Source organism: Equus przewalskii, chromosome 3, assembly GCF_037783145.1.
Source record: "Equus przewalskii isolate Varuska chromosome 3, EquPr2, whole genome shotgun sequence".
Classification (NCBI taxonomy): domain Eukaryota; kingdom Metazoa; phylum Chordata; class Mammalia; order Perissodactyla; family Equidae; genus Equus; species Equus przewalskii.
Genome location: NC_091833.1, coordinates 34,953,031 through 34,974,490, shown reverse-complemented (window position 1 = coordinate 34,974,490; position 21,460 = coordinate 34,953,031). Strand labels below are relative to the sequence as shown.

The window sequence follows — 21,460 nt, the reverse complement described above, 5'->3', positions numbered from 1 at the left end:
AGCCTTTTCCGTCTTAAGAACCTGACAAGAACTAAAACCCATGATGGCTCTAGCTGAATGCTAACTCAAATATTACTTAAAGATAGCAGGCACAAAGGGAGAAATTACCACTTGACTTGTTAAAAAAAGGAATTCACAACTTAAAAAAAAATGGGGGCTGGACATTTGAATACCATCCAACGGAGAGAGACAGACAGGTGAGTGGGGGTCCACGGGGAGTGGGCCAGCTCCCGACTACAGGCACCAGTTTTCTGAAGCGCCTATTTCGCCTCCTTGGCTCTTAGCACCTCCCGATTACCATGGTGACCGCTCCCAGAACAGTCCTCTCCCTTCCCTGCACTCCTCCGCCCCCACTGTGCTCCGAGCCACGAGCCAATCCCAAGTCAACCCTGGAAGGAGCCCTGGTCCTGGTGTCCCTGTGGTGGGGTGCTACGTGGCACCCTGTTCACAGCTCGAGCATACTCACGTCAATCTCCCCGTCGTCGATCTCCCCGTCGTCGTCCTCTTTCCTTTTCTCCTTGGCAGCTTCCAGGGGCTCCCTGTCTTGCACACCGTGAGCACCTGCGGGCCCCTCCTCCCCGAGAGCTCCTGCCCCCTTCTCCTCGTCGCCCTCAGGCCCGGCCCTCTCAGCCTCGTCCTCCTGCCCTGCAGGGGCCGGCTCCTCAGGGACTTCCTCGTCATAGTCTAACTCATGCTCGTCCAGTTCCCTGGTGACCGACGAGGCCTCATCCCTCAGGTCGCTCGTGCGGTCTTCCTCCCCCCCGTCTCCCTCCTCCACACGTGGGGGGCTTGCTGGGCCCCTGCTCAGCTCCTGAGCCTCCGAGTCCTGGTCCTGGTCCTCCTCGTCAGAGCGACTCTCCTCTTCCTCCTGGCTCAGTCCCGGGGCGGGGTTTTCCTCATCCTCCAGATCAGAAGCCCTCCCCCCAGCTCCGTCCAAATCCTGATCAGACCCACTCTCCCTCAGGATGTCATCGTCGGAGAGGCCCTGCTGCTCCTCCTCTTCGTCCTCTGGAGAGCGAGGGTCCCGTTCAGGGCTCTCAGCCACATCCATCGGTACCCACAGTTCTGTAAAAGAGAACACAGGTTCACGGCACTTAGGAAAACGCAAAGTCAGCCTTGCCCTGGCCTTCCTGGCCACACTCACCCCGACCTGCAGGCGGGATGAGGACCCGCACCTCGCTGGGCCTGTGCACCGCCTCCAAAGCCCAGACTCCACTCCGCAGACCACTGCTGCTGGCTGTCCCACTGGGGAGAATGGAGGCTGTCGCCACACACATGGCCACCATGAGCTGGACTGTGCTCCTAGGCCATGCGTGAAGCCTCACCTCTGAGCAAGCTGGCAAAGACCTGGCGTCGCTCTCCCCTCTCAAGTGCAACCAGAACGGTTAAGAGAGTGAGCGACAGGACACAAATTACAAGGACAGCTTTCTGGACTCCTGAACAACTTTTGAAATTCCAGAAAGTTTGCATTATGGAATGAGGCAGCCAAACTGAAGGCACGCTTCCAACTACTTCTCTAGAGCCATCCGAAGGGTCTGGAGCAGAAACCCGGGCCCGCCTTTAGGAATTCCCAGGTTGAGGGCCGTCTCCTGTTCCTGAACACACTTCTCCCCGTAAGGCCCTGACTGCCCCATCCGAATCACTTGGGATGGTCTTCAAAACTGCAGATCTGGGCCTCAGCACAGACCCTCACGTTGGAGCTGCCATCAGATGCCGAGAAGGTGTTCACGCACCCCGTGACTCTCACGAGAAAGTGGAGAAGCACCGTTCAAATATGGGTATGTATGGGAAAAGAAATCTGGCAGGAAAGTTTACATATTTAAGTAACTTCTTATGTAAAAAGACTAACAGTGTGATTTGAGAAGACTTCATTTCTACTTTTACTAATCTAGATTTTATTATAAAGTGAGTATTTTCTGGTTTTCCCACCTCAATGTGTAAAGACATGACCTGGCTCCATTTGTTCTAAACACAGATTGCATCGGGTGGGGCAAGCGTGTGTGTGCGTGAAACCGACACCAAGCAGTCTGTAAGCAAACACTGACCATTCTCTGCAGGCAGAGCAAGTCACCACCAAGTCAGCCTGACATGACAGAGTGCAGGGCTCAACATTCAGTTGATTCTTCAAAATTTTTTATTTAAAATAATGCATGTCACAGTCATGTCACTTCTTATCTCAGCGAGATCTGGAAACCTACATGCGTATATGTACATACTTTAAATGTATAAATTTATTTTACATACTTATATAACCAATGATAGTTTTATATATATATTATATATCACATAAATATGTATCTAAAATATATACTGTCAAAAGGACAAGCTATGTTTAAAGACACACATACCAAAAGTTGGTATCTGAACGTGGAGTTGAAAACATTTTTTTGCTGTTAATGGAAATTATTATAATTGAACACACATTAGGACAAATCACTTAAAATTCATCACTTTCTAGATAAGCTAAGTGGTAAACAGTAATAGAAACTTACAACCAATCAGTTTACTCAAAGTCACTTAAAAGTAGACAGCTTTGAAAATGATTCACTTTTCAGTCTTCTAACTGCACTTTCCAGAGGTAGGACTATTGGAAAGAATTATTAAAAAGTTAGTCCTGGGCCCTCCACAGTAGCCTACTGGTTAAGTCCAGCTCACTCCGCTTCAGCGGCCTGGGTTTGGTTCCCACGTGCAGACCTACACTATCCTGTTAGTGGCCATGCTGTGCTGGTAGCCCACATACTAAAAAATAGAGCAAGACCGGCACAGATGTTAGCTCAAGGCAAATCTTCCTCAGCAAGGAAAAAAAAAAAAAAAAGGCAGCAGCAGCAGCTAGTCCTAAAATGGCGTACTCTCCTGAAAATGGATAAAGTTGAGGCTACCCCGTGGCTTTCTGGCCTCTCTGCACAGGGCAGAGCCTATCACTGCACACAGTACTTCCACGGCCACAGCAATGGGCAAGGTGAAGATGCTACCAAGGACAGGGCCGGCTGCTCAGGCCCTGCACTCTCAACTGCTCCAGAAAGAGCCTGGGGGTGGTTACAGCAATTGGTCAGGGGCCAGCGGCAAACTGGCAGCCTCGCCCCGTCCCTAGTTAATAAGACTAATAAAACACGTAAGATTTTCCTCTATGTATGACATCCTATGCCTTATCTTTGTATAGTTTTCATTAGATTGTATATATGAAACCTTCTCCATAGAAGGGCAGCGGCTTTCACCTCCCCAACTGCTTGAGCCAGCGCCTAGAGGCAGGCAGTCACAGAACTGGCTAGTGAGCCTTTTCCCTCCCAAACTGAAACCTGACAAGTTCTGATGCTCTCATTTTACAGTATAATGACTGTAAAACCTCGTGCAACCTTGGAAACAAAGTTACCTCTTAAATCAACTGTTATCCAAAATCAAATGTCCCCTCAAACTAGTTTAAAAATCACACAACTGATACTCTGCAGAAAACACCCCTCGAACCTGGAACCTACCACTGGCCTCTCAACATACTATCCTGTTCACAGCCACAAACTCTCATAACCCGGTAACAGCCCTTTTCTGGGGCCCAGGTGCAAACTGGTTTCTACTTTGTTTTCATTGTTATGATTAGGTCCAACCAAATTGCTTTTTATATTTTTGGCAAACTTGACATTAAATCCCAGAGTAGGAAATGGAAGAAGAGTGCCTAACTTCAGTATCTGAACCAGTGCCGGTGCGCCAGCGTCAGGCGGGAGGTCTGCCTCTTGGGGTGTTGTGCCTTTCCAGGACATATGAGATAGTGCAATCGGTGTGGGCTTCTGAGTAGAACCTGACCCCCAGCTCTGCTTCCCAGCTTTAGGATCTTGGGCAAATTATGAAAAGTTGCCAGGCCCCAGCTTCTTCATCTGAAATATGGGGACAACAGAATCTTCTTTACAAGGGTGTTGCAACAAGCAGATGAGATAAGCCTAATAATGTGCCTGGCGCATGCTCCACACATTTTAATTTAAACTGAATTAATGTGAAGATGAGTAAAGGTAATCCTCAACTTCCCAAACCCATCCTCCTATCACCCCTGTCAGATTCAGTTCAAGTCTCTTGGAGCACTCAGCAGTAATTCATTCACAGTTTCATTCAACAAACGCCTGAGGACCTACTATACTAAAGCAGGACTCGGTTACTAAAGCCACCTTGGCAATAAAGCCCACCGCCCGGCCGCCCGCTGAGACTCCTCCTCTGTGTCTGGCTCTTGCCCGATTTCCTCACATCAACCTTCCAAATAAGTGATGTCCCCCTTCCTACACAAGGAAACTGGGCCACATGGCCATGGAGTGCGTATCCCAGGACTGCCACGCAGAGCTGCTTCTGGAGCGCGTGCTCAGTCGGAGCCTGGTACTACACGTGAAATGAGCTTCTGCTCACTGCCTAGGAACCAAGCCCCACTTCTTGCCATGGTTTCTGTAGGAAAATGGGACCTGAGTTCCAAAGTGATTTCATAAGTTCTCTTTTGGAACACAGCCCACACATAAATTGGGGACTTGTACTGAACCAGCAGATTTTGTCTGTTCTTTTCTCCCTTCTAAAGTTTGCGCTGGTCCATCTATACTCCTATTTTAGCCCTTCTAGAACGAAAAACACATATTTTCATATAGATGGAAAAGTTACTATGTGATCTGTATAGACCATCAGGTAAAGATGGTAACGACCACAAGGAGATTCGGCTTGTGACAACAGTCATTCATTTCATGATTGTGAACTTGTCTGAAGTTTGAATCTTAGGCACTTAAACCAAACGTGAATCCAATCAAAGAAACCCCCCCAAGGGCACACCTGTCTACTGACACCACAGGAAACGATGACTCAAAGTAAGATCCCGAGAGGCTGCTGTGCCATGGAAAATAATTTTAAGAATGTTATTCAGCCTGCATGCCCTCCACAGCTTAAATTATGGAAACCACTTCACCATTCCAAGGACGCAAAGGTAACTTCCCAACTCTCAAAGGCAGTTCTCGGTGCTGACCAGAAGGTGGCGGAGCCCACGGTCCTGAGTGCACCTGCCACTGTGTGGGGCCCAGCGCTCTGTCAGTGGTGCTCACTCAGCCGTTCCAGGAGCACGCACTGCTTTGAGAATCTGATGAAGTGGATGGGTCCTCTCCCTAGAAAATCCTCGACATATGCAATTTATCTCCCACTTTAGGGAGTTCAAAACCTCTTGAGGTCCACCCACAGGCCCCAGGTTAAGAACTCCTGCCCAAAGTACAGTGCACATTCGTCTATTAGGTATCCATACTTACCACGCTGTACTGAGGCTATCTGTTTGTGAGGTCTGCTGGGAGACCCCCTCATGAAGTGCCTGAGTGGAAGGGCTCAGACTCACCTCTGTATTCCCCAAACGCAGCAAGTGGCTGGCACTTAGGAGCAGAGCTATCACAAAATTGGTCATCTAAACTGGGACACGTTTGAGACTGAGCGGGTCACTAGTAACAGTCACAACAGGCATGATCAGGAGCTGTCCCAGGCACACTGGGACATACAGTCACCCTTAGGAGGCCCTGACAATTTCCTGAGGAAAGAAGTCACAGCTCTTCTTTCCTATGGAACCTCTTGAGACTGTACAATCTGAAGCTGCACAGAACTGAACACCTGGCAGAGGAAACCATGCTGAAGAATCTACCTGTTTATTAGAAGCGCCCTGAATCACACCTTGCTGCACAGAAGAGAAGTGTCACTGGGGTCAGAAGGTGGCTTGCATTCCAGGCCCACTCTGGGCAGGTTAACTGTCTCTCTGGGCGCCTGTGTCCTGTTGTGAAATTAATTCCATGTGGCAAATATCTGAGTGCATGCTCTATGTCAGGCACTAGGAAAAACACGTGGCCTCCTAAGTGCAGACAAGGAAATGGAGGGCCTCTGGTCACGTCTTCCTCAGGCTCACAACTCTCACACAACCACCCTGGAGCCATTCTTGGCAAAATTGAGAACACTGTTGTCCTCTGATCCACAAGGCGGAACGACAAGTCTCCATCATTGTGTCTCCATTGCTTACTGCATTTGGCAAACAGTGACTGATAAATGCTTGATGAATAAATGAATGAATAAATGGCAAAATCTCGTTACTTGATAAACTACCTGTTGCATACCAGAAAGATTTGAAACAAGTGCCTTATTTTTAGAAGAGTATACCAGAACTCAGACGTAGAGTGAGGGCTGTCTCATTTCCCAGCAGTCACCCTGGAAGGCTGCACAGTGATTCCAATGGCAGTGCTAAAGCACACAACATTTTGGGTACTTCTCTGAGTGACCTTTAGAAGCGTGCAGAACACTCTCTTGGCACTCTCAAGGGCAGCAAGGTGCTTCACTTTGAGAAACCGCAGGAAGCCATTCAGAGCCTGGTCTGGTAAGGGAGGTGAGTTACCAAACCAGGTAAGACAGTTTTTGGTCAAAATGGGGCATGAGCATTGAATGAGATGGATTTCCTTATACGGCTTATACATTCACTACCGAAACAGGAATTGTAAAGAGGTTTTGGCAAAGGAGCACCAATGAAACCCAAGTACAGCCTTTTCAGATGACAACTTTCAATAGAGCAGACACTGTGTGAATGCCTCAGTTCTAGGATGGCCGGTTAAAATTGATTCGTAACTTCATGGATTTACAACATCCAAAATAAGGATGTCAAGGCTGGTGACAGATACCACCCCGAAAGTGACTAAGCTTGCCCACCAAAAAACTCCCCAGGGAGAAAGTACTCACCTTGAGACGATCTGTAGCTGTGAAAAAGTAAAACAACCTCTTTAAACATGAGCAAGGCCACAGGTTACCTGTTTGCTCTCTGAAATGATTCCACAAGGCTTTCTTACAATGTTTGAACATTTCCCACCCCAAACCGGAGACGAGTTCCAGTCTTCGGAACACATAGGACTGGTTTCCAGAGCTGGCTGGGCTACACACATGTGCTCCGACTGTAAAACTGTCAGACAGACTCCCTTCCCAGGGCTTGGAGGTGGGAATCAGCCTGGGTTCAGGCTCACCCTGAAATCCCAACCTTTGCTCTGGGAAAGGACCACTCTGCGGGCACTAGGATGAAGGTGAGTCTCAAAGGAGAAAGGATGAGAGCCATTGCTACGCCCCCAAATAATACTTCGGATGTCAAACACCCTCCTTTTCCTTTTTCCCCAAATGCATCTGAAAGTTGACCTACTCTTGCAAATGAGTTTCCTGGACAAAGCTTACTTAAATGATCAACCACACTACCCGGCAAACTCAGCCGTCATAAAGCATTCCGGAAAACTTAAGTCTCCGCAGGGGCAAGTCTCCCAGCATCCCAGCAGCAGTAGTTTATCCCAAGGACCCGGCATCGCTGGTGCTCCTGACCAAAGGCGCAGGGAAGTTTCACATCCTGAGAGAGTGGCGCGCGTCTTGGGGCACCGCCAACGCGTCCAACCTGTGCACACTGTAACGCCGAAGGCGCAAGTTCCAGGAGGCTCCAGCGAGCTCAAAGTTCCTGAAGAGCCCATCGACAGCCCCGCCGATCTCCGCCGAGGGCCCACCTGCGTGTCCCCCCCGTGCGGGCAGCAAACATGTGCCCCGCGAACGTCCCGGAAGAGAAATGACAGCTCCGGCAGAACCAACTCCACGGCGGGGCGCCGAGGCAGCCGCGCGGGGCTCGGGCTCCGAGGCGTCCAGGGCCCCGGGCTGGCTCGCCGCAGACGGAACGCGGGATCGTGCCCCTCTCACGGCCCCTTTCCGGGGCCCGGGAGCCACACTGCGGCCGGGGGCGCAGCCCGGAGCGCTCCCCGGAGGCGGCGGCGGCGGGGCTCCCAGGCCTGGGCTCCGCGCCGCCGCCACGCTCCCCGCCCGGCCGCCTCGGCCTCCCCTCCCCGCCGGCCCGGCTCCCGCCGCAGCCGCCGCTTACCTCAGCGCGAGGGCGGGGAGGGGGCCACGGCTCCGCTGGGGTCGGGGCGGCGCGGGGAAAGCGTCCCTCGGCCCTTCCGCTCCTCACAGGCTCCGGCTCGAGGCGCGACGCGGGCGGAACAAACGGGCTCCACTACCCGCGGGGGCCGGCCATTGTGCGACGTCATCAGTCCGCGACGGCCGTCTTGCGGGCCGGCGGGCTTCCCTCGCTCGCCCCGCCCTCCGCCCGCTTCCTTCCGGCCTCCGCGCGGCCGCCTCCGCGCGGCCCCGCCCCCGCGGCGCGCGCGCCCGGCCTCACTACAGCGCAGGCGCCGCCGGAGGCCCTGCCCCCGGGGACGGGTTTCTGAGCCCGAGCGCCGCCGGCCGCCCGACGACACCGGCAGTGAGGGCTCAGCGCGCCGCGCGTTGGTCAGGTGACGGGCCGCAGGTCACGTGACCGCGCGGAGCCGCCGGTTCCCGCGTGCCCCCGTGGGGAGGTGGCCCTTCGCAGTGGTGGTGGTTTAACCCTCAGAGCTTCAAATTTTAGTTACTTTGATCGGAGGACAGAGCTGCCCCCTATTAAACGTAGGCAGCTGGCAAAGTAATCATTTTTGAGATGTTGAGTTTAAATACCAAAGCTTAAATGTTTTTAACTATTTCCCCTTTCTTAAAAATAATCAGCTCAACACAAAAATTAGTCATGTTTTGAAATACTGAGTTTAAATATCAAAGCTTATAGTTTTTAACTATTTCCGTGGGACTAAATAGCTCCCGCTCTATTAAATATAATCAGTTCAACACAGATTAATTTGATTAAGTAATGATTGATTTGATTAATGTTTATTTTTGAGATACTGAGTTTAAATATCAAAGCTTAAAATTTTAAAACTTTCTATGGGACTGATGGCTCCGCGTCTTACTAAGTGTGAAGAACTTAAGCCGACGTAACCTTTCCGTGATCAGAAGGACGTCATGTGGTACTTGGAGCATTTTTACAGCTCACTAACTGCCTCCACAGACCCTCAGGCTGGAGCCTCCTAGAGCGGCCCTGTGGGGATCGGGGATGTAATAGCGTGCTCTCCATTTTGGAGACAAAGAACCCACGCTTAGAAGGGTCCCTTGGTTGAATGCCCTGCTGTTCACACCTTAACATTCTTAGTCATTTTTGAACAAGGGGCCCGTGTTTTCATTGTGCACTGGATCCTGCAAATTATGTAGCCTGTCCTGGGGAATAACTAAGGGTTTTGGGGGATAGCAATCAGAGCAGGCCTTTCCTAACCCTCATCTTCCTCCTCCAGGAAACCTGCAGTAAGTACTGTCAACAAAAATAATCCATAACCAATCTATAAATGAAAATTTGGGAGAGTTTATTCTGAGCTAAGATCTGAGGACCATGGCCCGGGGCCTTTCTTCCCGAAGGAAGAAGGGGCACCGAAGAAGTGAGGTATACAGAGTGGTTATATACCCCCAAACAGGACGTTTCACATATGATTGAAATGTCCCTCCCACAATAGTCACAAGATTGCCCTGTCGGCACAGCGCTTGATGGACACAGCAGGTAGTGGGTCTGCTGTCTCAGTACTAAGAAGGGCTCCTCCTTGGGGCAGCCTGCCTCCAGTCTGCCTCCAACTGTAATGTCTGGCATATGGTGAAGTTGAATAACTCATGGATGTTTGCCCCATGTTTTCTGAATGAATGAATGAACAGGGGAAGAAATGAAGGCATTAACATAGACTTACTGGGGGTGGCCCTGTGGAGGAGTGGTGGCTTCAGGCGCTTGGCTTCAGAGGCCAGCGTTTCACCAGTTTGGATCCTGGGCCTGGACCTGGCACTGCTCATCAAGCCATGCTGAGGTGGTGTCCCACAGAGCAGAACTAGAAGGACCTACAACTAGAATACACAACTATGTACTGGGGGGCTTTGGGGAGAAGGAAAAATAAACCAAACCAAACAAAAAAACAGAGTTATCATATAACCCAGCAATGCCACTCCTCGGTATCTAACCCAAGAGAAATGAAACGTGTCTACGAAAATAGCCGTACACAAATGTTCGCAGCAGCACTATTCACAATAGCCTCAAAGTGGAAACAACCTAGATGTCCATCAATAAATTGACAAATAAAAATGGCAAGCAATAGGATGTATTGGAGAATATGAGGAAGCCATTTGGTATAAACCTAATTCAGCCTGACCTCGTCTTTCCAAAAGGGCCTGACCGTGGCTGTTGAGCATGCATTGTATATCTGCTTTAGATATTCCCCATGGCAAGAACAAAGGCCCTTGAGATAAAGGTGCAACTTCCCTCCCCCTCCCAATTTTGGCGTCTCCTTAAGGATTAAGCATCTTTCCTTAGGCTAGAAACTGATTGCTGCGCTCACCTGTGACTGCCCAGCTCGAGACAATAGACTTGCCTCCTGCTAGCCCTCTGAGACAGCAGACCCACTACCTGCTGTGTCCATCAAGCGCTGTGCCGACAGGGCAATCTTGTGACTATTGTGGGAGGGACATTTCAATCATATGTGAAACACCCTGTTTGGGGGTATATAACCACTCTGTGCACCCCGCTTCTTCGGTGCCCTTTCTTCCTTCAGGAAGAAAGGCCCCGGGCCATGGTCCTCAGATTTCAGCTCAGAATAAACTCTCCCAAATTTTCATTTATAGATTGGTTATGGATTATTTTCGGTGACAAGATGAATGGATAAACACAATGTGGTCTACCCATACGATGGAGTATTACTCAGCCACAGAAAAGAATGAGATGTTTATAAGAAGAGATACCAGAGGGAACCACATCGCATCTCTCCCTCCCGTGGTCCCCCACCCCCCACCCCCGCCGACCATGTGAGGACACAAGAAGGTGGCATCCACAAGAAGGTGGCATCCACGAGAAGAGAGCTCTCACCAGAACCTGACTAGGCCAGCACCCTGATCTTGGACTTCCAGGCTCCAGAACCGTGAGAAAGTAAATTTCTGTTGGTTAAGCCCCTCAGTCTATGGCATTTTGTTATGGCAGCTGGAGCTGACTAATACATTCCATTTACATGAAATGTCCAGAAGAGGCAAATTGGTAGAGTTAGAAGTGGAGGCATGGTTACCAGGGGCTGGAGGGAGGGAGGATGGGGAGTGACTGCTAATGGTGTTAAGGAATGAAACAACAGGCCGGGGGTGGAGCCAGCAAACGGGGCTTAACTGCAGTTTCAGCCCCTCCCAGGAACGGGACCTTCAACCACCAGTCTGGAAATTCCTGATCAACACCAGTGAGGTCACCTGCCTGATAAGACCCCTGAGCCCTCCCCCAAAGAAAGATGAGCTGCCTGTGACAAACCTTTCTTTTCTTTTTTTTTTTTGCTAATAACTTTCTTGTCCCGCCCAGTTTCTGCCTATAAATACCTTCCACTTTGTACAACTCTCTACTTGCTAGGTGAGATGCTGCCCGATTCATGAATTGTTGAATAAGTCCAATTAAATCTTCAAATTTAGTCTGTTGAATTTTTGTGCATTAACAGATTTGGTGGCAGCAGCAGGACCAAAGGAAACTTCCAGCAGCTTTGGGGACAATGAGAAACAGGCGTGGTGCCTGTGAAAGCTTTGAGTTCTCTGTCTTTCTCTCCGTTTCCGGGACTGTTGGTGAGTTCCTCTCGGTTTGAGCTCCGCTGTCTTTGCCTCAAGCTCCCGATCTAACTGGCTTTCCTTTACGGGGAGGTCGGCTTGAGCTGGTGGAGGTCTGCCCAGAGCCACACCCCTAGCCTCTCAGACTGCAACCCCAGGCTTTTGCCAAAGTTCCATGGGAATTCTTGGTGGTTACCCGCCAGAGCTGGATTGGGTCCAACTTAAAAACTGGACTGGGTCCGATTTAGGCTGGACTGGGTCCACTGGGAGGCCTCGGATGAATAAAATTTTGTTCAGATGGGATCCTTTATATCCAGAGTTGAGTGCTCCACATTCTGGCACACCTGCTGATTTTATGTGCAGTCATGCGCCGCATAACGATGTTTCTGTTAACAACAGACCGCATATGTGATGGTGGTCTCATAAGATTATAATGGAGCTGAAAAATTCCTATTGTCTAGTGACGTCGTGGCCATTGTATGTTCGTAGCCATCGTAATGTCATAGTGCAACATATTACTTGCATTTTGTGGTGATGCTGGTGTAAACAAACCTGGTGTGCTCCAGTCACATAAAACCATGGCACGTACGATCATGGACTGTACGTGGTACTTGATAATAAAGGACTATGTTACTGGTTTATGTATTTTCTATACATTACTTTTTATTATTATTTTAGAGTGTAGTCTTTCTATATATAAAAAAAAGTTTACTGTGAAACGGTATGCCGTTGCTGGCAGCAGCCTCATACAGCTCTTGCTTACCATGTATCTTGATTGCATCATTTTCTCTTGTGCTTGATTTCATCTCATGTCATTTTGTTCATCATGGCCCCTAAGTCCACAAAATCCACTGCTAATGTTGCCAGTCAGAGGCCATGTCGAGTGATGGACCTGCAGATGAGATTGAAAGTGATTAAGAACCACGAAGGTGGAAAATCAGTGATGGTTATTGCTTGCCAGTCAGGCAGGTGCCATTCCATCATAGCTACAGTCTTGAGGAAGAGAACAAAGTGACAGAAGCTGTTAAAGGATCTACCTCAATGAAGGCAATGAGACTAACAAAAATTTGAGAAGAGCCTAGATCGGACATGGAGAAACTTCTAGTGACCTGGATTGGAGACCAGACACAGAAGCGGGTCCCTCTCAGCACTATGATGATCACGGCCAAAGCAAAATGTTTGTTTGCCATATTGAAGGAAAAGGCTGGACCTGACTGTGGCACTGAATTTACTGCCAGCTCTGGGTGGTTTAAACGATTGAAGAATCCTTACCCATTACACAACGTGAAAGGGAGGGGCGAGTCTGCGAGCGGAGGGGCTGAAGAAACTTTGGAAACTCTAGATAAGCCGATTGTGGAGGAAAACTACTTGCCAGAACAAGTATTCACTATGGATGAAACCTCCTTATTCTGGAAATGGACGCCTGAAAGGACTTTCATCCATAAGGGGGCCAAGTCAGTGCCAGGTTTCATGGCTGTTAAGGACAGGATGGCAGTGTTGCTTGGGGGCAGTGTTGCAGGCTACAGGTTGAAACCCTTTGTGATCCGGCACAGTGAGAACCCCAGGGCCTTCAAGCGTGGGGTGGAAGCACACACTTCAAGCCAAGAAGCACACAGAGCCAGTGTACTACTGGAGCAATAAGAAGTCATGGACGACCCAGCTCCTCTTCCAAGACGCTCTCCTGAATTGCTATACCAATGAAATGGAGAAATGCTTTTTGGAAAATAACATAGCTTTCAAGAATTTGTTTATTGTTAATAATGATCCTGGACATCCTCTTTTTATTGGTGATCTTTATCCCCATATCAAAGTGGTGTTTCTTCCTTCAGACACCACCTCTTTGATCCAACCAATGGGTCAAGGAGTTCTAGCAGCTTTTAAGGCCACCTACTGGAGGAGGACCTTTGCCCAAGCTGTTGCTGCAACTGAGGAAGACACTGAGAAGACACTGATGTGACTCTGGAAGGAGTATAACATCTCGCACTATATCAAGAACCTTGCTGGGCCTTGGGGCGGTGTCACCAAGGAGTGTATGCTGGCGTCTGGAAGAAGACCCTCAAGAGGTTCGTCCATGACTTCAAAGGGTTTGCCGAGGATGAGGAGGTTGCAGAAATCCACAAGGCTGTGGCTGAGGTGGCAAACAGCTTTTACCCTGCGTGTGGATGAGGACGACACTGAGGGGCTCCTAGAGGGGGTTCCTGAGGAAGTGACTCATGAGGAGTTGTTGGGACTGGAACAGGAACTCATAGCCGAAGAAGAGGCGAGAGAAAAGGAAACTGCAGGAGAACAAAAAGAACCCCCAAGAAAATTCTCAGGGAAGGCTTTCGCAGAAGCTCTTGTAGGCCTCAGCAAGCTCCTTAAAAAGTTTGAAACACGGACTTCAATACCAAAAGGTTTTCTCTAATAGAGAGAAACGTTCATGGTGCATTACCTGCTTGCAAGCAAATCTTTAATGAAAAAAAGAAACAAACCAGGCAAACCGCCAAGGACGTATTTCTGAAAAGAGTGAAACCTCCTCAAGAAGAGCCCAGGCAGGTCCTGCAGGAGGTTCCAGAAGAAGGCATTGTTATCGTAGGAGATGGCAGCTCCAGGCACGTTACTGCCCTGAAGACCTTCCGGGGGACAAGAGGTGGAAGTGGACGACAGTGATATTGATGGTCCAGACCCTGTGTGGGCCTAGGCTAACGTGTGTGTTGTGTCTTCGTTTTTAACAAAAAAGTTTAAAAAGTAAAAATAAAAAAATTTTTAATAGAAAAAGATTATAGAATAAGGGTATAAAGAAAGAAAATATTTTTATATAGCTGTACAATGTGTTTGTGTTTTAAGCCAAGAGTTATTACAAAAGAGTCAAAAAGTTAAAAAAATTAAAGTTTATAAAGTAGAAAAGTTACAGTACGCTCAGGCTAATTTCTTATTGAAGAAAGAAAAATGTGTTTTTATAAGTGTAGTGTAGCCCAAGTGGACAGTGTTTATAAAGTGCAGTGGTGTCCCGTAACGTCGTGGGCCTTCACAGTCACTCCCCACCCACTCACTGACTCACCCAGAGTGACTTCCAGTGCAGCAAGCTCCGTGCACGGTAAGTGCCCTGTACAGGTGTACCCTGGCTTATCGTTTACATGGTATTTTTATTGTACCTTTCCTGTGTTTAGATTTGCTTAGATACACAATATTTGCCACTGTGTTACAGTTGCTGCAGTAGTCAGTACCGTCACATGCTGTACAAGCTTGTAGCTGAAGAGCAAGAGACGACCAGACCGTGTCACTAGGTGTGTAGTAGGCCAAACCAGCCAGGACGCTCTGATGTCCACACGATGATGAAATTGCCCAGTGACGCATTTCTCAGAACGTTTCCCTGTGAAGTGACACCGGACGATGATAACTATAGTCCCAGACATTTCAGATGTCTAGCAAGATGACCAAGCTTTGCTGGAAACAGCCTAGAATGACAGTGGCCACGGTGGGGACCGTTCCAATTAGACGAGACTGTTCACTGAGGAAGTACCCTTGAGAGCAAGGGATCCCACGCTGAAGAGATGGGATGGAGTGCCTGTTTTAACTGGTGTGCAGAAGCTTCCAAAAGGCTTCAAGGTTCCAAAATAACGTCATTGAAACACTCATTACAAAAGCCTAGTGAAAACTTAAGGAGACAGAGGTTCCTAAAAGAAAAGATGAGAGGATGGACGTGACTCCGACCGCCCACCTTCCTCACCGAGCGCTCTGTTTACCGAGTCTGTCTGAAACGCCTGTGCGCTCCGAGACCGTTAGACAGTCACCTTTTAAAATGAAACCACCTGAGGCTGCAGACGAGCCCCCCTCAGGTGTCCTTCACCCCTTGGTCAGAGCCTGAACTGAGGGCCAGAGTAAAAGAATTTCCTAGACCCAGGGAGGAGCCCCCAAGGTTTTTTGAAGAACTTAGAGCCGTTGTCAGGGCCTCTGCTCCCAGCTGTGTGCGCCCTGGGAGGAGCCGGGGAAGCCCCACAAACGGACACAGGAAGCAGAACGGTAGGCCCCGAGGATGCTGCTCGAGCTCCTTGACCAGAAAGGGTTTGGAAAATAGCAACTGAACTTTTATGAGCTGTTTCTGGAGTCTTCTCTGCCCACACGGATTGATCTGTTACACAAACAGGCAAACACCACCAGGTGAATCTGTGGCTGAGTTTTTTTTTTTTTTTTTTTTAGGAAGATTAGCCCTGAGCCAACAACTGTCAATGCTCCTCTTTTTGCTGAGGAAGACTGGCCCTGAGCTAATGTCCATGCCCATCTTCCTCTACTTTCTATGTGGGACGCCTACCACAGCATGGCATTTGCCAAGCGGTGCCATGTCCACACCCGGGATCTGAACCAGCGAATCCTGGGCTGCCGAAGCAGAACATGTGAACTTAACCGCTGTGCCACCGGGCCGGCCCTGTGGCTGAGTTTAAAGCCCGTCTGGAAGCCCTTTTCCTCCAGCGTTCCAGGTTCCATCCAGTAAATGAGGTCGCCCCGCTTGCTCTAGCTGCCCTCTGTGTAAATGGATTATCTCCTGAGATTAGCGGATTGAGAAAAAGACAGAAAATAGGATGGGAGGCCATGGCCTGGCTGAACTCGTGACTAGAGCTGAGCATTTTGAAAGGAACCTGGAGCAGGATCACACCTGCAACCACCTCGGCTGTAAGCACCTCAGGCACTGGCCAAGAGATGGCACTCAGAAACTCTTCTCCCACATCCTCAGACCTCCCCCCAAAGGAGGGCCCCTCCCACAGTGGACGGGACCCCAAGGGTTCCCCAGTCACCGTTCCCAATAATTCCCTTACACAGCCAAGGGGAAAGTAAAGTGAGCATTAAAGCTTGCCCACCTCTAGTTGATATTGGAGCTCCACTCTCCACTTTAGACCCCACCGCCGTAGGACGGGAAATCCTTGAAGTAAAAAGGAAGTTTCCATATTGGGGGCATCCAATAAAGTTCAGAGAGAATTTCTGTCTCAACCAGGACGAATGACTCTGGGACCTTTCACTGATCAGCCTCCTCCTTGCCACGTGGCACAGCCTCGGTCCCTCTGTCAGGCAGAGGTCTCCTTTCTAAATTAAAAGGCCTGGTGCGTTTTTGCCTCCGCTGGAGACCTCACCTTAGAATGTCCTGACCAACCCGAACCTGACCTGTTATGCTCTTTACAATCCATCCTTGACACAGAAAAGGGAGAATCCAGCAAACGTGCCCTAGTTTGATTGAGGTGCCCGAAAACCTGTGGCTACTTCTAATACTGACAGCGGGAGAGTAAAACGTGTGGAAACGGTAATGGCTCAGATAGATGTGACTGACCCTCTCCCCAAATTGCCTCAGTGTCCATTAGAGCCTGCGGCCACACAGGACCTCGTCCACGTGGGAGAAAACCTACTCACCAGAGGCTGGTCACGCCTGCACAGCGGCTGTAATGCCCATCTTGCTGGTTCAGAAACCTAATGGGCGCGGATGGCGATTTGTCCAGGACTCAAGAGCTACTAACAAGGTAGTTACTATACTAACAACCCGATTCCTGGTGGTTCTGAACCTGAACGCCCTTGTGTCACAAGTTCCACCAGACTCAAGTGGGTCACTGCTGTGGACCCCGCTCAGCCTCCTTCAGCGTCCCTGCTGTGGACCCCGCTCAGCCTCCTTCAGCGTCCCTGCAGACCCCGCTCAGCCTCCTTCAGCGTCCCTGCTGTGGACCCCGCTCAGCCTCCTTCAGCGTCCCTGCTGTGGACCCCGCTCAGCCTCCTTCAGCGTCCCTGCAGACCCCCACAGACAGTATTGCCTTCACTTGGAACAATCAACAATACACTGGGACGATCATGCCTCGAGGGTGCACTGGGGCCCCGTCTCGCTTCTCCCAAGTGCTCCACCAAGCTTTAAGCACCCAGGAGGTCGACCCTTTTACAGCAGGTGGAGGAACTCTTGCTGTGCGCAGTGACCAAAGAGGCGGCCATAAAGGATGCCATTTATTTGCTGCAACAATTGGCTGGAAAAGGACACGAGGTCTCTCAGGAGAAACTACAGTCATCTCTGGACGCTGTTCATTGCCTGAGTCATAATCTAAGCGCTGACGGAATCCAGCCGGCTCCAGAAAGAATTAAGCTAATCCAGGAATTTCCTAGACCCACAACCAAGCCACAGCTCGGTGGATTTGTAGGCCTGGCTGGTTGTTGCAGACCATGGGTTCCTGATTTTCCTCTATTGGCTTCCCCACTCGATGAGCCTACTACAATGTCAGTCCTGAGCCCCTTCCTCGGGAAGATTGACGTGAGCAGGCCTTTGTAAGACTGAAACAGGCTCTGTAAGAACCGCCTACCCCAGGGCTACCTAAATATTTAGTCTTTTCACTTTATTTGTGCAGAAGAGAGAGAACCCAGCCCTGGGGACGCCCAGGCAGGAGCATGGCAGTAAACCCAGGCCTGTCGTCTTGTCGCCTACGTCTTGGTCCTGTTGCCCATGCCCGTCCCAGCTCTCGTAAGGCCGTAGCCGCAGCTGCAAAGTGAGTGGAAGCCTGAGCAGATTTAACTCTAGGAAATGACATTGATTTGCAAACTCCACACACTGTCCAAAGTCGTCTTAAATGTGAATCGACTCGAAATTTCTCTGCAAGCAGACCGCTCCTACGAGACCCTCCTGCTTTCACCGGCTAGTCTACGTCTCAACTGCTGCGACGTCCTCAATCCCGCTGCCTTACCGCTTCTGCCCGACGCAGGCGAGCCCTGTGCCCGGCGGGTAATACCGTTGCATTCTGTGACACCGAGTCCTGATCTGTGAGATTCTGTTTAATCCTCATGTAATCTCGTTTGTTGATAGGTCACCCTGTAGACACGGGAAAGGGACTTTCCACGCTGGATTGCTGTTACGACGCGATGTCAACGACTTCAGCGGGGAAACCTCCCACCAGCTTTAGCCCAGTGCCCTCGCAGAGCGTGCCGGTTATCCGAAGGACAAACCACAGATATTGACACTGACAGGCCGGATGCCTTTGGGATTGTCCCTGATTTGGGGATGTTATGGGAACAAAGGGATTTTCTTATGTCCTCTGGGACCCCAATCAAAAATGGACATTCCCTCACACACCACAGTGCATTTAAGATGACTCAAATTATGAATCGACATTGGTGGGGAGACTTCTATAAAAGTGTGAAAACAGCCTCCCAGCAATGTCTGACCTACCAGGTGCATAATCCTGGAAAAACTATTTTTGTCTCCAGAGGCCTCAGACCTCCTCCCTCTGGTCCTTCGAGCACCTGCAGCTGGACTTCATCCAACTGCCACCCAGGATGGATGATCAGTATGTTCTTGTTACTGTCTGGCTGTTTTCTGGGTGGCTGAAGCCTCCCCCTGCCACAAGGCCACTGCCCTCACAGCAGCAAAGAAACTGCTGGAAAATGTGTTTCCCACTTGGGACATACCTTCCACAGTCTCCAGGGATTCACTGGGCAAATCATGTGAGCCTTCATGAAAGTGCTCCAAGCCTCTCAGAATGATCACTGCCCCATCACTGTCAATCGTCAGGCAAGGTCACGAGAACTAACGGGATCCTCAAACTCAAGATTTCTAAACTTGCTCAAACTGCTGGGCCCCCTGGCGTGAGGTGTTGCCTCCGGCCTTGCCCACTGCTTGCAGTCCCCTCTTTGGGAGACATAAACTCACTCCACATGAGATAGCCACTGGGAGACCGGAGTCGGTCGGCACACGACCGCCCTCTGATCCCTTGTTACTCCATGCCGGTGTGACCAGCCACTGCCAGTCTTTAATGTCTCAGACTGAAGCCTGTCATCAACAGGCTAAAGAAGGCCTCCCCGATCCCAGTTCGAGGGATCCTGTTGGCCACAGTCTGGAACCCGGGGACTGGGTCTTCTGGAAGCGTCATCGGAGGAAGACAGCCCTCGAGCCCTGTTGGAAGGGACGTTACCAAGTGCTCCTGTCCGCGACAGTGCTGAAGAACTAGGAGGCGTGAGCTGTGGGCACACGTCCCACAGCTGAAGAAGGCTCCTTCCGACACCCGGTCCTGGACAGACGCTGGCGAGCTCCGAATCAGATCGACGGGGAAGAGAGGCAGCGGACGTGGTAGATTGCTTCTGCCCGAGGCAGGGGATCGAGACTTCCTACTTTAACTAAACGTGAAACCCATTCCTCTTCTCTTTCTTTCCTTTATCCCAGCGTTGGCCTGGAAAGATAATGCCCTCCTCTGTATCTCCCAGGCCATCGCTAAGGGGGGTAACTTTTCAGAAGCTGGATTTGTCATCAAAGATTCTCATCTATTTATGATGCTAGAGATGCCCTGGTCCTCCCTGTGCCCAATTCCTCTTCTCTCCCTAATGTGACCATAAACTACGCTCAACCCCCCTTAGAAGTCTCTTCACCCCCACGTTCCCATGATTGTCAGGTCAGATCTGCCCTCCCTCGCTGAGAGACCTCGCCAGCAGCACCTGTCTTTGTGGGGGATTTAGGGTGACTCTATTTCAGGCCAGGAGATTCCCTTCCCGCATGCGCTAACACCTGGCTGACCCCGGGCTTGAAGGGGTAGACGCGGCAAGCCCTGTGAATAGGCCGTTCCCTGGTCAGGAGCGAGTACAAATGAGAGTGTGATCAGGACCGTCTCCTTAGCTCTTGAAGACACTGCAGATTCCATTGCTAAGACAGGAGCTGCCCAGCAATGATCCTTAGACGCGCTGGCCAAGCTTGTTCCTGGTAACAAGACAGCCCTGGGTTACCTTTTAGCTGAGCGAGGAGGCGTCTGTGCCGCAGCCAATACCACCTGCTGCGCCTGGGCGAACGCTTCTGGGGAGGTTGGAACTCAGCTATAGAAGACCGCTAAGCAAGCCACTTGGCTTAAGAGGGCGACTCCTTCAGTGGGGTCTTTGATTGGTTGGAGTCTTGGGGACTACGGCTCGGAGGTGCCGATGGCATGATCCTGCTTGTTGTAATCATAACCGTCTCCCTGGGGCACTGTGTCCTCTCAAAACCTTCAAATGCGTGTTCATAGCCACTGACCACCAGGCAAATGGTCTCCCTGAGACTGGAGGTCAAAAAAGGAGCGAAGGGAATGACCAACTTAAAGACTGTGAAGCTGGAGCCATAACTCGTGACTGTCACGCGGGGGATCAGCAAACACCTCGGGAAGTGCAGAGCGGGGAGCCGAGAGTCGTGCACATGCCTTGAATTGGTCACATCTCTCAGGCCGAGAGTCTGATCCAAAGGAAAAGGGGAAACAATCGTCAATGAAAGAAGCGACAGGCGTGGGGTGGAATCACTTGCCCCAGGACGGCAAACTGGACTTAATTACAGTGTCAGCTCCTCCCAGGAACGGGACCTTCATCCATCAGTCTGGAAATTCCCGATCAGTGAGGTCACCTGCCTGACAGGACGCCTGAGCCCTCCCCCAAAGGAGGGTGCGCTGCCTGCAATGGTCTGTTCTTTTTTTGCTAACAACTGTCTTGTCTGTCCAGTTTCTCCCATAAATACCTTCCATTTTGTCCAGCTCCTCCGAGCCCGCTCTATTTACTAGATTCATGAATTGTTGAATAAAGCCAGTTAGATCGTCGAATTTACTTGGTTGAATTCTTGTTTGTTAACACCGCTCCCCCAGCTAACTTAATCATTCTTCAGGTCTCGCCTTGAATGGCGAGCCTCGCCTGTGTCCGCAGCTAGGCTGTGAGCTCTTGGAGGGCGGGACTGCGCCCATCACCCCGTAACCCCGGGTCAGACACTGAGCTGCTAGTCACAATGTTTGCAGCATCTGGAGTATGCGTACTGGGGGGGCACTTAGAAAGCCAGACAATGGCTGAGGCAGGATGAGAACTCAGGTCTCGCTGAATCTAAATAGTGCGGGCTCAAACCACTGTGCTTTGAGCCAGAGGCTCGGGTGTGAGGAGGCACACAGTGCCCCCCGAGCCTCAGTTTTCCTGATCTGTAAAGTGGGGCTGTTCACACCGGTGCCTCCCTCTCCGGGGGGAGTGAAGAGACAATGAGGTGGCAGCCACCAACGTTTGCAGGTTTATGGAG

At 50.4% G+C, this 21,460-nt stretch overlaps 1 protein-coding gene and 2 long non-coding RNA genes across 4 annotated transcripts in view; 2 read left to right on the top strand and 1 right to left on the bottom strand.

Annotated features, from left to right (window-relative positions):
* The window catches only part of ZC3H18 (zinc finger CCCH-type containing 18), a 60,623-nt gene extending 52,536 nt beyond the window's left edge, over positions 1-8,087 (bottom strand). For both annotated transcript variants that reach the window (XM_070613958.1, XM_070613959.1), the window contains exons 1-2: positions 7,874-8,087; positions 467-1,065 (exon numbers count right to left, since the gene is read on the bottom strand). In XM_070613958.1, coding sequence (XP_070470059.1) covers positions 467-1,051 — 585 coding nt within the window. In that variant the 5' untranslated portion in view covers positions 1,052-1,065; positions 7,874-8,087. The remainder of the gene's footprint in view (positions 1-466; positions 1,066-7,873) is intronic.
* Positions 8,088-8,175: 88 nt separating this feature from the next.
* Positions 8,176-12,105, top strand: LOC139082498 (uncharacterized). Its single transcript, XR_011538555.1, has 3 exons — positions 8,176-8,285; positions 10,513-10,813; positions 11,358-12,105. It is a non-coding gene; the product is annotated as an uncharacterized lncRNA (long non-coding RNA).
* Positions 12,106-16,017: 3,912 nt separating this feature from the next.
* LOC139082499 (uncharacterized) lies at positions 16,018-21,002 on the top strand. The gene is made up of 2 exons (XR_011538556.1): positions 16,018-18,181; positions 18,263-21,002. It is a non-coding gene; the product is annotated as an uncharacterized lncRNA (long non-coding RNA).
* The last annotated feature ends 458 nt before the right edge of the window (positions 21,003-21,460 follow it).